This window comes from Anolis sagrei, chromosome 1, assembly GCF_037176765.1.
Source record: "Anolis sagrei isolate rAnoSag1 chromosome 1, rAnoSag1.mat, whole genome shotgun sequence".
Classification (NCBI taxonomy): Eukaryota; Metazoa; Chordata; class Lepidosauria; order Squamata; family Dactyloidae; genus Anolis; species Anolis sagrei.
In genome coordinates, this window is record NC_090021.1 from 185,268,509 (window position 1) to 185,283,216 (window position 14,708).

Sequence of the window (14,708 nt, forward strand, 5' to 3'; positions counted from 1 at the left end):
AATCTTACTCCTTCTTCCCTATGACTTCCCCTCACATATTTATACATGGCCCTCATCACGTCTCCTCTCAGCCTTTTCTTCTTCAGGCTAAAGATGCCCAACTCTTTAAGCTGCTCCTCATAGGACTAGCTCTATAGGCCCTTGATTCTTTGAGTTGCCCTCCTTTGGACACATTCCAGCTTGTTCAACGTCCCCCTTAAATTACAGTGCCTGGTGTGGTCTGACCAAAGCAGACTAGAGGAGTAGTGTGACTTCCCTGGATCTAGACCAGTGGTCCCCAACCTTTTTTTGACCAGGGACCAGTTAATCAGGGTCTACTTTGACCAGGGACAACTTGACCAGGGACTACTCTCCAACACTAGTACCAAAAGGGTTACGAATCAAATTTTGGTCAACTTTAGATTCGGTTTGGTCATCTGGGTTGCTGATTCAGAAAATTGCATTGGATAGACCACATCAACTCAAGTTTCTGATAGAGAATGTATGCTATCCAGGAGTTTCCATCTGCTCGCTCACACAAAAACATATCTAATAATTTAGAGCTAGTGACCTTATTTTAAGTCTCACGGCCCACCAGTGGGCCGCAGCTCACAGGTTAAGAACCACTGATCTAGATACTATACTCCTATTTATGCAAGCCAAAATCCCATTGATTTTAATTTGTTCCTATCACTGGCAATAATGTGCACATTTGAAAAGTACACACAAAAGTTTACACACATTTCTAGTCTGCATAAATAAGCTCTTATAGAATTAGGATGGAAAGCAAGAACTTCGGTGAGCCTTCATTAAATAATCATCTACCTCTGGAAGAAGCATGGGAAGAATAAGCTGAGTCCACACATCCAAAGCATCTCAGCACAGATATGGTGATGTTTTTTTTTACAAATGACACTGCACAAATTCAGAATACAGATTGGTTTGCTCATTTTTCATCTTTGGTTAATGTCTCTGTAATGTGACAATTTGAACAGACCCAAGACTAGTCCAAGGAAATGGATTTTTCTCTTCTCCGCTTTCTTTTTATTACACCTATAACGACAATGTCTTTTTTGAACACATCACCCTTGAACTGAGAGAATGTACACAGATAGCAAGTGACATCGTCAGCATTTTCTTTTGGAATTCCAGCGTCCTTGACTTTATCATTCTTGGAAATGCTTGGAACAATGACTTATTTATCAAGCTGGCAAATCAAGTGTTGCAGCTTCCACATCATAGATCACAGGAATCTGAAGTCCAATAAACATGTGGCATTAAATCATCCTTAGTAAAGCCCATTAAAATCCAATCCCTGCTACACCACTGTGGCTGAGGTAATGCAATACCCGCTCCTCCTAATGATGTTTATGGGAAAAATAGTTGAGAGGGTGGCATTGCAGATGTAAAGTGGGACATGGAGATACTAAGAACAAAGACCATCTAGATACTAAGAACAAAGTATGACAACAGTGTATAATCTGTGGCTGTGCCCTATTAGAATTTTATTGTTCTTGTATGTGGAACACACACAATGAAAATGTTATCCTACAAAGTATGTACATTATTTGCTCATATATTGATATGTTTCAGGAAACTGGAAGTGGCTTGGAATGCTCATTACGATTAAGAGAATACATCTGCTATATAGTCCCAGCAGTTTTGTATTACTTTTACTATATGGTTTCACACAATAGAATATCTGGTTTGGAATTTGGTAGGATACCATATCTAGTCAAGTATAAGCCAAGATTTTCAGCCCTTGTTTTAGGCTGAAAAAGCACCCCTTGGCTTATTTATTATTTTACTCTGTTATTATTATTATTACATATAATATTTTACTCTATTTATTATTATTATTACATGTACATTATTTTACTCTATTATTATTACATTTATTATTTTTCTCTATTTATTAATGTGATTATTACATTTATTATTAATAATTACTTGACCTTGGAACGGCTGGACAATTGCAATTGGATAAAGATTCTGGAAATTAGATACAGAGGATTTATGTTTTTATGTTTTATTGATTTTATTGTTTATGGAATTTTATGGATGTTTATATGCTTTTAAGTGTTTATATTAGTGTGGCATCAAATTGTGTCTGTTTTCTAAACCGCCCTGAGTCGCCCTCGGGCTGAGAAGGGTGGTATAGAAATATAGTAAATAAATAAATATTATTTTACTCTAGGTGTTATTATTACATTTAGTATTTTACATTATTATTATTGGAAGGATACATAAGCACATTACATTGAAGGAGATTAGAATAATGGTTTAATCAGAGTTGGACAGTCTTATCTCAAAATTACAGTTTTATGTAAACATTCAAAAACATTTAACCTCAGTTCTTGTGGGTTTTTTCGGGCTATATGGCCATGTTCTAGAGGCATTTCTCCTGACGTTTCGCCTGCATCTATGGCAGGCATCCTCAGAGGTGAGGTCTGCTGGAGCTGGGAAAAAAGGGGTTTATATATCTGTGGAATGACCAGGGTGAGACAAAGGGCTTTTGTAAGTTGGGCTAGGTGTGGATCTTTCAACTGCCCACCTTGATTAGCATACAAAGGGCTGACTGTGCCTGGGGCAAACTCTTCTTGAAGGGTGATTAGATGTCCCTGCCTGTTTTTCTCTCTGCTGTTTTTGCTGTTGCAATTTTAGAATTTTTTAATATTGATAGCCAGATTTTGTTCATTTTCATGGTCTCTTCCTTTCTGTTGAAATTGTCCACATGTTTGTGGATTTCAATGGCTTCTCTGTGTAGCCTGACATGGTGGTTGTGAGAGTGGTCCAGCATTTTTGTGTTCTCAAATAAAATGCTGTGTCTAGGTTGGTTCATCAGGTGCTCTGCTATGGCTGATTTCTCTGGTTGGAGTAGTCTGCAGTGCCTTTCATGTTCCTCCTGTTTGGGCGCTGCGTTTGGTGGTCCCAATGTAGACTTGTCCACAGCTGCATGGTATACGGTAGACTCCTGCAGAGGTGAGAGGATCCCTCTTGTCCTTTGCTGAACGTAGCATTTGCTGGATTTTCTTGGTGGGTTTGTAGATTGTTTGTATGTTGTGTTTCCTCATCAGCTTCCCTATGCGGTCAGTGGTTCCCTTGATGTATGGCAGGAACACTTTTCCTCTGGGTGGATCTTCATCTTTAGAGCCGCCGCAAACTCTGTTCCTGCGGGAGCAAACCTTGCTAGCACGTCCCTGACGTCATGAGCCTGCGCCTCTCTCCCCGCCCCTTTCTCCGCCCCTTTCTCTTTGCCAGCGTGGTTTTTCCTTTGCTAGGGCAGCATTGCCCGCATTTTCTCTCAGTTGAATTCTGCCAACTGAGAGAGTACGCTGGCAATGCTGCCCTAGCAAAGGAAAAACCACTCTCGCAAGGAGAAAGAGGCGGAGAAAGGGGTGGGGCGAGAGGCGGAGTCTCATGACGTCAGGGACATGCTAGCAAGGTTTGCTCCCGCAGGAACAGAGTTTGCGACGGGTCTTACTCTCATGGCTTGTTCTTGGTCTTGCAGCTCTTCTGATGTCTGAGGTGGAGTATCCATTGGCCTGGAGAGCCCAGTTGAGGTGGTTCAGTTCATCTTGGAGGAGGTGGGGTTCGCAGATTCTTTTTGCACGGTCTGCCAAGGCTTTAATGGTGCTTCTTTTTTGACTTGGGTGATGGTTGGAGTTTTTATGTAGATATCTATCTGTGTGTGTGTGGGTTTTCTGTAAACGGTGTGACCCAATTGTTGATCTGGTTTGCGGATGACTAGGACATCTAGAAAAGGCAGTCTTCCTTCATTTTCTTTTTCCATGGTGAACTGGATGTTTGGGTGGATGCTGTTAAGATGTTCCAGGAACCTGTTGAGTTCTTCTTCTCCATGGCTCCAAATGGTGAACGTGTCATCCACATATCTGAACCATATAGTGGGCTTTTTGGTTGCTGTTTCAAGAGCTTGTTTTTCAAATTGTTCCATGTAGAAGTTAGCTATGACTGGGCTGAGAGGGCTCCCCATAGCTACTCCATCTTTCTGTTCGTAGAATTCATTGTCCCACTGAAAATAGCTGGTGGTGAGGCAATGGTGAAACAGCGCCGTGATGTCTTCTGGAAATCTCTGGTTGATGAGTGCCATGGTGTCTGCAACTGGGACCATGGTAAATAGAGACACCACATCGAAGCTGATCAGTTTGTCATTTGTATTTAGCTTGAGATTGCTGATTTTCTCAATGAAGTGGGCTGAGTCCTTGATGTAGTGTGTTGTGAACCCAATGTGGCTTTGTAACTGTGCAGCAAGAAATTTGGCTAAGTCATATGTAGGGGATCCAATGGCAGACACCATGGCACTCAACTGAGGGAAATATATTTGTAAATCAAATCTGATTTTGGATTAACCAGAATTATCCAAATTCATCTGCCAATCCCATTCTATAAACTGAATTTAAAGAAGTTGAGTTCCTGTGGATTCCTATTGGTCTATTCTATTTGAGAGTACGAACTGGATTTAGGATAATGTTTTGGAACTTCACAATTACTCTCGTCACCAGAATGCATCTGAGGAATTTCAGTTTCCTGTGACTCATTCAGTAAATCTATACCAATTATCTCTATTGATAAAACAGGGAAGTTTTATCTGCTCTGCCATTAGCTTTCTCAGTAGCAGCAGTCTTTCCCACCACAACCATCAATTGGCCTAAACCAGGCTAACACATTTCTTCCAGTATTGTGCAGTATGAAGCAATTTTTCATAACACAAACATTATGAAAACTACAACTTCTCAAAAATAGTGGCAAGTGACCATTTCTGGAGAAATCAGCACAAGTCTTACCAAAGTTTGCACATCTCCCTCGGCAGCACTGAGGTCTCTCCGGTTGATATTGTGATCCCTGGTATTTTCCCCATTAATTGTCTCATTCTTTTCATCTCCTTCTGAAGCTGACATCTATATCAAGACAGATTCAATTACTAGAGTAATTATTCAAGTATCCCCATAGGTGTTGTAAACTGATGAAAAGCAAAACATTAGATCTCAAGAGAAATGGGGAGGATATAAAAAGTCTGAGATTATGAAAATGATGTGTTTATCCATTGAGGTTTATTATGATGCGAATGAGCCTTAGAACCCTTCCACACAGCTGAAGGAAATCCCACATTTTCTGCTTTGAACTGGAATATATGGCAGTGTGGACTCAGATAACCCAGTTCAAAGCAGATATTGTGGGATTTTCTGCCTTGATATTCTTCTTAGTTATATGGCTGTGTGGAAGGACCCTTAAATTAATGCATTCCCTTCTCCTTGACCATGAAGAGGACTTCCATTTAATGTCATCCTCAGTCTACCAAATCATCCAACAGATGAGAGGACCCACCCTATCTCTAAAATATACTACCTCAACTGATTTTAGAAGACAAGGCTCCTTCTACACCAGTATATACAATCCATATTATCTGCTTTGAACTGGATTGTATGGCAGTGTGGACTCATATAATCTAGTTCAGTGCCAATAATGTGGATTATGTGATTTGTAGTCTTGATTATATGAAAGTGTAGAAGAGGCTTAAGAAGGTTGGATGTACTTAATATTCACACAGGTAACACAAGGGAATATCAGGAATCTCTAAGTAGGGCAAGAGTGAAAAAACCCTGCAGGGCTACAGGTCAGAGTAGACAATATTGGCCCGTGTGAGCCAGTGCCCTGATTGCATGGAAGACAACTTTCTATGTTCCCATTTTGTAACATCTAATCCTTGCAGCAGCAAGGGGATGGGGGAATGGAAGGAAGGAAAGCCGTTTCTGCCGAGAGCATAAGGTAGCAGCAACAGAGAGCAGAAGCCACACCAAACCAGCATCAAGAGGCAGCAGCCACCATTACCACCAAACCTCTCTCTTCAAAACAAACCCAACAATACTAAAGAGACACCAAGAAGACAGACTAGGCGCATTGGCCACACCAAGCCAACATCAGGAGATGGGACAGCATGAAAGGTGCGAGGTTGGGGAGGTGGTGTCAGCACTGGGTGCAGGGTTGGGAAAACCTCCTCACCTCTCAGATGCTGTTTCCAATCCTCATTAAAAACAACAACAACAACAACAACAACAACAACAACAAACCAACAAGAATTAAAGATGCACACAATTCTAAGTTGCATCCTCTTTTTTCAACCTGGATTTTTTAGGGGGGAAGTATATCTTAGAATCAGTGAAATATTAGAAGTACTAGGAGTGCAATTATTTGCAGTTCATTTTTTTCTCAGTCAGTGTATTTGTATATTGTTCTGCTATGGGGATAAAGGGTGATGTAGATGTAGTGATTTTAAATATACAAATAAATACAGGCAGCGCCCGAGTTACAATCATCCAACTTATAAATGACTCCTAATTAAGAATGGGAGTAAGACACCGGGAAGTGAGATAAATTTACCCCTCAGAAGGGAAATTCACTCTTGAAAGAGTCATCCAGGAGAAAAGGTGTCTTCATTGAAGCTTTATCACCAATCCTTGTTTCATTTATTTATTTATTTATTTCCAGTATTCCTATCCCATTCCTTCCCAACCCCCGAAGGGGGACTCAGGACGGCTTACATTTGGCAACATTTCGATGGCACTACATATAACAAAGCAATATAACAACAATTAAAACAATAAATAAAACGTTAATTAAAACAGTAAAAACAGTTTCCACGATAAGCCAAATTTCTCAAAATCCAATCATCACAGGGACAGAAAATGAGGTGAAATTCTTCTGAACAGGGGCACAGACAGCCAAACAAACACCACAGGGGGGTTAACCTTTCCCTATGTTATCCAAAATGGAGTTACACTTGAAAAATGTAAGCCGCCCTGAGTCACCTTTGGGATGAGAAGGGCAGGATATAAATGCCACAATAAATAAATAAATAAATAAATAAATAAATAAATAAATAAATACCTGTTCCAACTTACATATACATTCAACTTATGAACAAGCCTACAGAACCTATCTTGTTCATAACTTGGGGACTGCTTGTAAACTGGAATTTATGACCCATACAAAGATCTGGTCCCATGGGACTAGTCTCTCTTCACCCTCCAAAGCACACCACAAAGTACAACAATGAAAAATGCCAGCCAAGATCCCATGTAATATCCCCACAGCTGCTAAAGTATCACACTTCGCACAGTGGTAGCCACAGCAATGGCTCACGCATCTTCCAAGGAAGCCTTTCCAATGAAGAAGTTGATTCCCTCAGCTATACTTTTTCCAGTTGTGTCAGCTCTTATAAGCAACACTACTGATTGCATTAATCAATCCTGTGCTGGAGCCCCACAAACTGGTCTCCTACTAACAACTGAATTTTAAACCTTTTTTTATGATGACGAGAACAAAGAATGTTATCATAATTATTAACAACAATCCTCATGATTTAATATGTACAGAAAAGCTTGCTCCACATATAAAAGAGACTTTCCTCTTACCTTTATTTTTAGTGGGTTAATCTCCATATCCGAGGTGCAGGACATGGGTCCTTCTATTTCATACTTGATAATATACAGAAGTGTATTGTTGTTATACTTGTAAGGCCACTGAAGGTTGAGCATCACTTTGCTGAAGGCACTTGGGCCATTATTTCGGAGCTGGTGAGAAAAAGTAAAAAAGGCAACGAGGAATTTTCTTTTTTCACTTTTGCAAAAATGTATCTTGTTGGACTTATTATGTTCATATATCTTTAATCTCTTCAACAAAAGGCTCATTTCAGCAATTCCTAGCCACTTCAAAGATGATTGACTTAACCAGGAAGCATCTTGGAGCCTGGGGAAATTTCTGTTTTTGGATTATGACACCAATCTCTCCTCAATCCCTCAAGTACCATACAATTGGAAATGATGTCATATCACCTCCTGATTCCCACACTATTCTGTCTCTACTATCTCCAAAATATGTCACTCGACACCATATATGTGACTCCACTGTGCTTTTAGACAAAGGACTGTTGAAGCATTCCTACAAAAGAGATGAGATGAGACATGAAGGGAAACAAGAGTCTGTGCAAGGGTTCTCAGTGGCTGTGTTGGGGTTCTTGGTTTGAGGAACTTGACCAATTTTGGGGGAAGTACCCAATACAATTAAGGTATTCCTGTTAATGCCACTAACATTTTCAATATTGCCACTTAAGAAATTATAAATTGTGATTCAAAGATATTATTTTCTCAATATTTTGGGAATAAGAAAGGAATGACAAGGGATTTCTGTTGTATTACAGTTATATTGTTTTTAAAAAGCATTAACTTTGTAAATCGGGAAGTTCTGTGTATAAGCTGTGTTAGAAAAGCTCATATACACTACAGAGGCTGGATAAATACTCAGTTTTATGAGTTTCCTTGAAGACTGGCAACTAGTTGGAAAGCCACAGTACCTAACTGATGGACCATGTTTTCTTTTTAGCTTCTCTGTTCCATTGTTCAAAAAGAGGCAGCAACAGAAGAGTGGACTGTGTTTAGGTTGACAATGCAACACAAGATAACTGGATTCAAGCAAAATCTTCAATTAGTTCTGCTAATTTTTTTTAAAAGGTTTACAGCCCATAGGGTCATGTGATTAGCCCTCTCGTAAAAATAATCCCTGCATGTTAAGCATGCACAATTTATACTTTGAATCTCCAATGCTTTGAATTATAATTCCTATATCCAAAACCATTTTTTCATGTCAGGAGTGACTTCAAAAACTACAAGTCGCTTCTGATGTGAGAGAATTAGCTGTCTGCAAGGACACTGAGCAGGGGACGCCCGGATGTTTTACCATCCTGTGGGAGGCTTCTCTCATGTGCCCACATGAGAAGCTGGAGATGACAGACGGGCGCTCACCCAGCTCCCCAGATTTGAACTGCTGACCTTTCGATCAGCAGTCCTGCCTGCACAAGAGAGGCTTATGAGAACTGTAGGCTAAAGCATCTGCAGAGTCAAACATATCCCCTTGCTTATTCATTGGCTACCCTCTAAACGACACTTACCTCATAGATATGTTGAACCAGGGGCCCAATGTCATCTTCTGTTTCTGGATTCTCCTTGGGTTGCCAGTTAGGAATTGGAAGAAAGATGTGATCAGGTGAAGAGACCCTAAGGTGTCCAAACAGCCAACAGTGAGGACCAGACAGAAAGGACACAGTGCAAGACATACAATTACACTATGTGACACGACTTTTGTTCCTGGGTTATAAATGTCATTTCCTAATCAGGTCTATCATGCAGAAAAGGGAAAGATTTATTAAACTGCCAAAACCTTGTTTTTGTGAGACATCCTGCAGCACCTTTTGCTATAGTTTTTCAATGAATATCTCATGGACTCTCAATCAATTCAACATAGTTTGTGGCACCACAAAAATGAAGTTTCTGGAGTATAACAACTACTTTCAAAGTAAGCACTGCATAATTAAATGGGATTTTTTTTCAAGTTTTATTACATAGTGTCATCAAAGAAAGAGAACAAGCCAGTGGCTAAAACTGGTGACAGGGTCAAGACTCACCCTCTGATTTCTACTGCTGCTAAGATGGCTAAGTCCACTTGGTATGAGACCGTGGGGCTTTCATTGTTGTACAGGTTTGAGCTGCAAAACAGCAACAGAGAGAAATTCCAGTTCTGTACTCTTGACAAAACAAACAGTTGGTGAATGGAATGCACAAAGAATGTGTTCCCAAAACTAACCTCGTAAGACCCATATCTAGGTTAGAGCCCCTCACACTCCAGAATGAACCCCCCCCCCCCAAACTACTATCCCAGAGAAGGGTGCTATGGATGATAGAAAGACCTGATGTTTTCATTTTCCATTTGCTCAAAACAGTCACTTGAAACATTCCTTGAACATAGATAGCCTCTCCCTCTCTCTGTTTCTCCGTTCTGTCTATAGCTCTCATGTTAAAAGCCTTGCAAATCAATATCTTCCTTTTACTGCACAAACATTCAGATATAGGCAAATAAGATTCAAGGCTCTGTGTTCAAAACGTAAAGGATTAGCCACAAAAGTCCGACTCGGCACAAGTAGTGCAATTTCAAAACAGCAGCTTTGGAAGAGACAGCAGACAATCTTATATGCAGAAATCACATCCAAGGCTACAGGTAAAAGTTTAAGAGACCCTGGCCTATGGGATAAATTTTCCCTTCCCAGTTTCCATAGTACTAATTGAGACTTAACAGTAATGCGAGTTTCACCGGCCACCATAATTTCTACTTCTTTTGTCCATCCACTTAAATAACCACTATATTAGGTAGGTAAACAAACACAGGGAGTAAAGGTTCCTTACCTACGGATTTGCAAGTCAAACTTCACAAAGGTGTCCATCTCTGATTCTTGGTGAACGCTGAAATGAAGGCCAGCTGAGAGCTGGAAAGCAAGAGAAGAAGTAAAGGATTTTAATATTGTTAACAGGCAGGAGAGGTTGGCTTGTGCCTGACTGTTGTGTTTCTTATTTCACAGCAGAAACATTTTTAAGAATGGACACTGTTTTTGAAGGACAATGTTTTACTTATAAATTTTAAGGAGATTTTAACTGAATAAGTTTAATAATTGTTAACATTTAGTTCAATTTGTTGTCGAAGGCTTTCATGGCCAGAATCACTGGGTTGCTGTGAGTTTTCTGGGCTGTCTGGCCATGTTCCAGAAGCATTCTCTCCTGACATTTCACCCACATCTATGGCAGGCATTCTCAGAGGTTGTGTGCAAACTAGACAAGTGGGGTTTATACATCTGTGGAATGTCCAGGATGGGAGAAATAATTCTTGTCTGTTGGAGGCAAGTGTGAATGTTGCAATCGGCCACCTTGATTAACATTGAATTGCCTTGCAGCTTCAAAGCCTGGCTGTTTCCTGCCTGGGGGAATCCTTTGCTGGGAGGTGTTAGCTGGCCCTGATTATTTCTTGTCTGGAATTCCCATCTTCTGAGTGTTCTTTATTTACAGTCCTGATTTTAGATTTTTTTTTTAATACTGCTATGGCTGACTTCTCCAGTTGAAGTAGTCTACAGTGCCTTTCATGTTCCTTGATTCATGTTTGGGCCTTGCTGCGTTTGGTGGTCCCTATGTAGACTTGTCCACAGCTGCATGATATACGGTAGACTCCTATACAGGTGAGAAGATCCGTCTTGTCCTTTGCTAAACGTAGCATTTGTTGGATTTTCTTAGTGGGGTCTGTAAATAGTTTGTAGGTTGTGTTTCTTCATCAGTAAAGACAAAGATCCACCCAGGGGAAGAGTGTTCTTACCATACATCAAGGGAATCACTGACCGCATAGGGAAGCTGATGAAGAAATCCAACAAATGCTACGTTCAGCAAAGGACCCTGGACATTATTCCACAGATATATAAACCCCACTTGTCTAGTTTCCAACAACCTCTGAGGATGCCTGCCAAAGATGTTGATGAAACATCAGGAGAGAATGCTTCTGGAACATTGCCATACAGAAAACCCACAGCAACCCATTTAATTCAATGTTTATTTTGTAGTTTTTTTAATGGCATACTTTTTAAGGTGGTGAGCTACTTTGGATCTTGGACTTGAAGAAAATTAGGAGACAAATAAATATAATAATAATATATTTTATTATTTAACTATAACAACAACAACAACAACAACAACAACAACAACAACAACAAAGCAGCCAATGTACTGCTGGTGTGCTGTGATCTATTTTACAGCCCCCCTCCTTTTTTTTTTTTTTTTTTTTTTTTTTGCTGTCTTGGCTTTTAGGTCCATTCCTGGCATGATTTGGGATACAGATTCAGAAAATTGCATTGGATAGACCACATCAGTTCTAGTTTCATCGGTATGATTATAATGATTTTCTATGGATGAGCAGATGGCATCTGGCAGATGGCATATGTTCTATATCTCAAAAAGGCAAAAAACCAGAGCTGATATGGGGAAACTGGTACAGTTTTTGGAATCAGGAGGTCAAATATATGAAGAAACGGGTCAAACATTTGAGGCACCAAATGATCTAAGCATTATAAAATGCCAGCCCCAATCTAGCATGCTTTCCCCCCACATCCATTGGCTTCTCTGTTGTGTTATTAACACAAGCAAACAAGCAGATGCTCATTCTTACTTTTGTCCCCGCTTTCATAGGATTTCCAAGGTCACAGACAACCAGCCGAGTCTGATTCTCAGTTTTAAAGGCACACGCAAGTCTTGCTAAAGCCTGCAATGAGGTAAAGGGAAAGGTTTTCAAATAACCGTATCATACTTTCTATCCTTCCAAAAAGAACAAAAAGATAAAAATAGACGTTTTCTAGGCATGTCAAATTTTCCAAGTCTAAATATAAAAAGATACAGCACAAATAAGATGGCAGAACTTTTTCAGTTGTCAAGATTGTAAATTCCCCAATGTAGTCTGATATATTCAAACATTCCTTTATTCAAGCAAAAGGTCAAAGTGAGACAAAGATGCCCGTCTCGTTAAAAAATAACTATAACATAAAGTAATGAGTAGCCTTTAGTTAGATTTTTTTTTTCAAGACGGAATTTTCAGGTGAATTTCACGGAGTCTTTCATACTTATGTTAAGGTCCTATGGGAGGAGAAGAGGGACAATCCAACATTAGTGCCAATCTCTTGGAATTGCTCCAAGCTATAAGAAGATCAGCCTGAATTAATTCAATTACCAAATGTGTGGCTCTAAGCGCCTCAACAGAAATAGCTTTATCTCAGCAGACCGGCTCAGTCATGAGCAGCTTGCTCCTTCCTGCCAGACAGTGGAAGGCAAGGATCATCCAGTTTTATAGTGTCAGCTGCCAGGTCCACACTGGTCATGGACACCATACGATTTGTTTTGAGGGAAGAAATAAAATAGCTAGAATGGATAGGACTAAGCAGAACCAGTGAAACCTTATGGGAAAGAAAATGGTTCCCTTTGGCTGTAATGATTCCGAACAATTACAGCCATTTCACTGTCATGGATCAATGCTACAGAATACTGGGATTTGTAGTTTGGTAAGATACAGGATTTTATACGATGGAGACAAAGCAATTAAAGTGGTGCTAAACTGCTATAATTCTGCAGTGTAGATGGACCACCTGTCAAACACTTTTTCCTTATTTAAAATATTCAGTCAGTTCTCCACATGGAGTTATGGGCACAGAATCCCCATGGAAGTGAAAAACTGCAAATAAAAATTTATTTTTTTTACCCAAGAGAACACCTCTTTAGGAATGTCTAGATTTTCCAGAATGATTCTATTCTGAGAAGCAGGTTATAGAACAGGCAAGGGCAAACTTGGTGGGGGCCACATTGCGGGGTGGAGGAGACTGGGCAGGTTGGACTGGGAGGGAAAGGGCAGTGGTGAGATCGAGGGCAGTTGGCACAGGGAGGGGGCAGTTGGTGCAGGAGTGGTTGGCATGAGGGCTGGCAGGAGGACAGCTGGCAGCCACCAGTTCCCCAGGATGAGAGGAGGAGACATGTAGCTGCAGAGAGGAGAGCTCGGGAGAGTTTTTGGCAACCCCCTGCTCTCCTCTTGGCCTAGGGACATGGCGGCCCATCATGTCCTGAGGAGAGGAGAAGGAGACAAATGGCTGCTGAAAGCTCCCAGGAGAGCTCTCCACAACTGCATGTCTTTGCCTTGGATTTCTTCTCAGCCTGGAGATAGGCCGTGCCACCGCGTTTACATGCTGAGAGTAAGGCTGAGGCAGATGAGGGCCACGAAGAGCCCAAGGGGGTTGCCCATGCCTGTTATAGAATCACATTGGGGGCCCCAGAGATTCCCAAGCTATTTTTTAAAATAAATTTCTAGGTTCTCCAGCATGGATGGTAGAGAAGTAGGCAGAGTAATACTAGAGGACATAAAGATTCCTAGAGAAAACATTTTAAATCAAATCTATTACTAATCAAATCTATGGAAGTCAATTCCACAAATATGGAAAATGACGGTACATTAGGCAAAGATATTGAAAAGACACATTACATTGGTACATGAAAGCATAAAGCACATGGAGTATCCATGTAGCTCATGAGGTTCACAAAGTTCCCAAAGCCATTTTCATGGCCCCCAAGGGAACTTGGATCACAAAACAATAATGTCTTTTGAGGCCATGGTTATCCTCAGAATCTGCTTTATTATTTTTTTAAATGAAAGTAAAAAATTGCATCAATTCATAACTCGGCGACTGTCTGTACTGCTATTCACCACGAATACTGAAACTCAGAGGTAGAGCTGGCCCAAGACATTTTGCTTTCTAAGGCAGAACAGCTAATGACAGCCATACTTGCTCCTGTCTACGACTGAAATAGTCAAGGCTGTATATGGAAGTAAATCACACAAGCACCTTACACATATGGAAGTAAAATGCAACAAAAAATAAGGACACAACATATTTGCTAGATAAACTTTGCTGCCTGAGGTAGCTATCAGATTCTTCCTATTGACTTGTCAAACTTTGCCCTTCTCCCATGTCCAGAATTGAGTGCAAGACACACATATATGCTAATCACTCATCTGAATTTGTGTTTGCAGGATCAAGGGATTTGGCATTCCCTGAACTAATGTATATTCGAAAGTATGCAGGATCTCACAGCCAGATCTCCCCAATGAAAGTAAAGGAGTATATCTTGCTACTACAAACTGCCCATGGACCATCAAGCAAATTCACTATATTTCATAACAATTCTCCTGCATAGCATTTTATTTTTGCTATCAGCCAAAATCCCAATAATTATAAACATTCAGGAAGGTTCAAATAAATGAAATAAAACTTTGAAACTGGTGTGACACATAGTGTAGAGACTTAACTG

The 14,708-nt window shown here is 40.3% G+C and overlaps 1 protein-coding gene across 1 annotated transcript in view; it reads right to left on the reverse strand.

Moving 5' to 3' along the window:
• ITGAV (integrin subunit alpha V) overlaps window positions 1–14,708 on the reverse strand; it is a 92,379-nt gene that overhangs the window by 12,822 nt on the left and 64,849 nt on the right. Inside the window, exons 21-26 of the mRNA XM_060763845.2 lie at window positions 12,031–12,123; window positions 10,233–10,312; window positions 9,458–9,538; window positions 8,945–9,050; window positions 7,413–7,571; window positions 4,785–4,898 (exon numbers count right to left, since the gene is read on the reverse strand). Coding sequence (XP_060619828.2) covers window positions 4,785–4,898; window positions 7,413–7,571; window positions 8,945–9,050; window positions 9,458–9,538; window positions 10,233–10,312; window positions 12,031–12,123 — 633 coding nt within the window. The remainder of the gene's footprint in view (window positions 1–4,784; window positions 4,899–7,412; window positions 7,572–8,944; window positions 9,051–9,457; window positions 9,539–10,232; window positions 10,313–12,030; window positions 12,124–14,708) is intronic.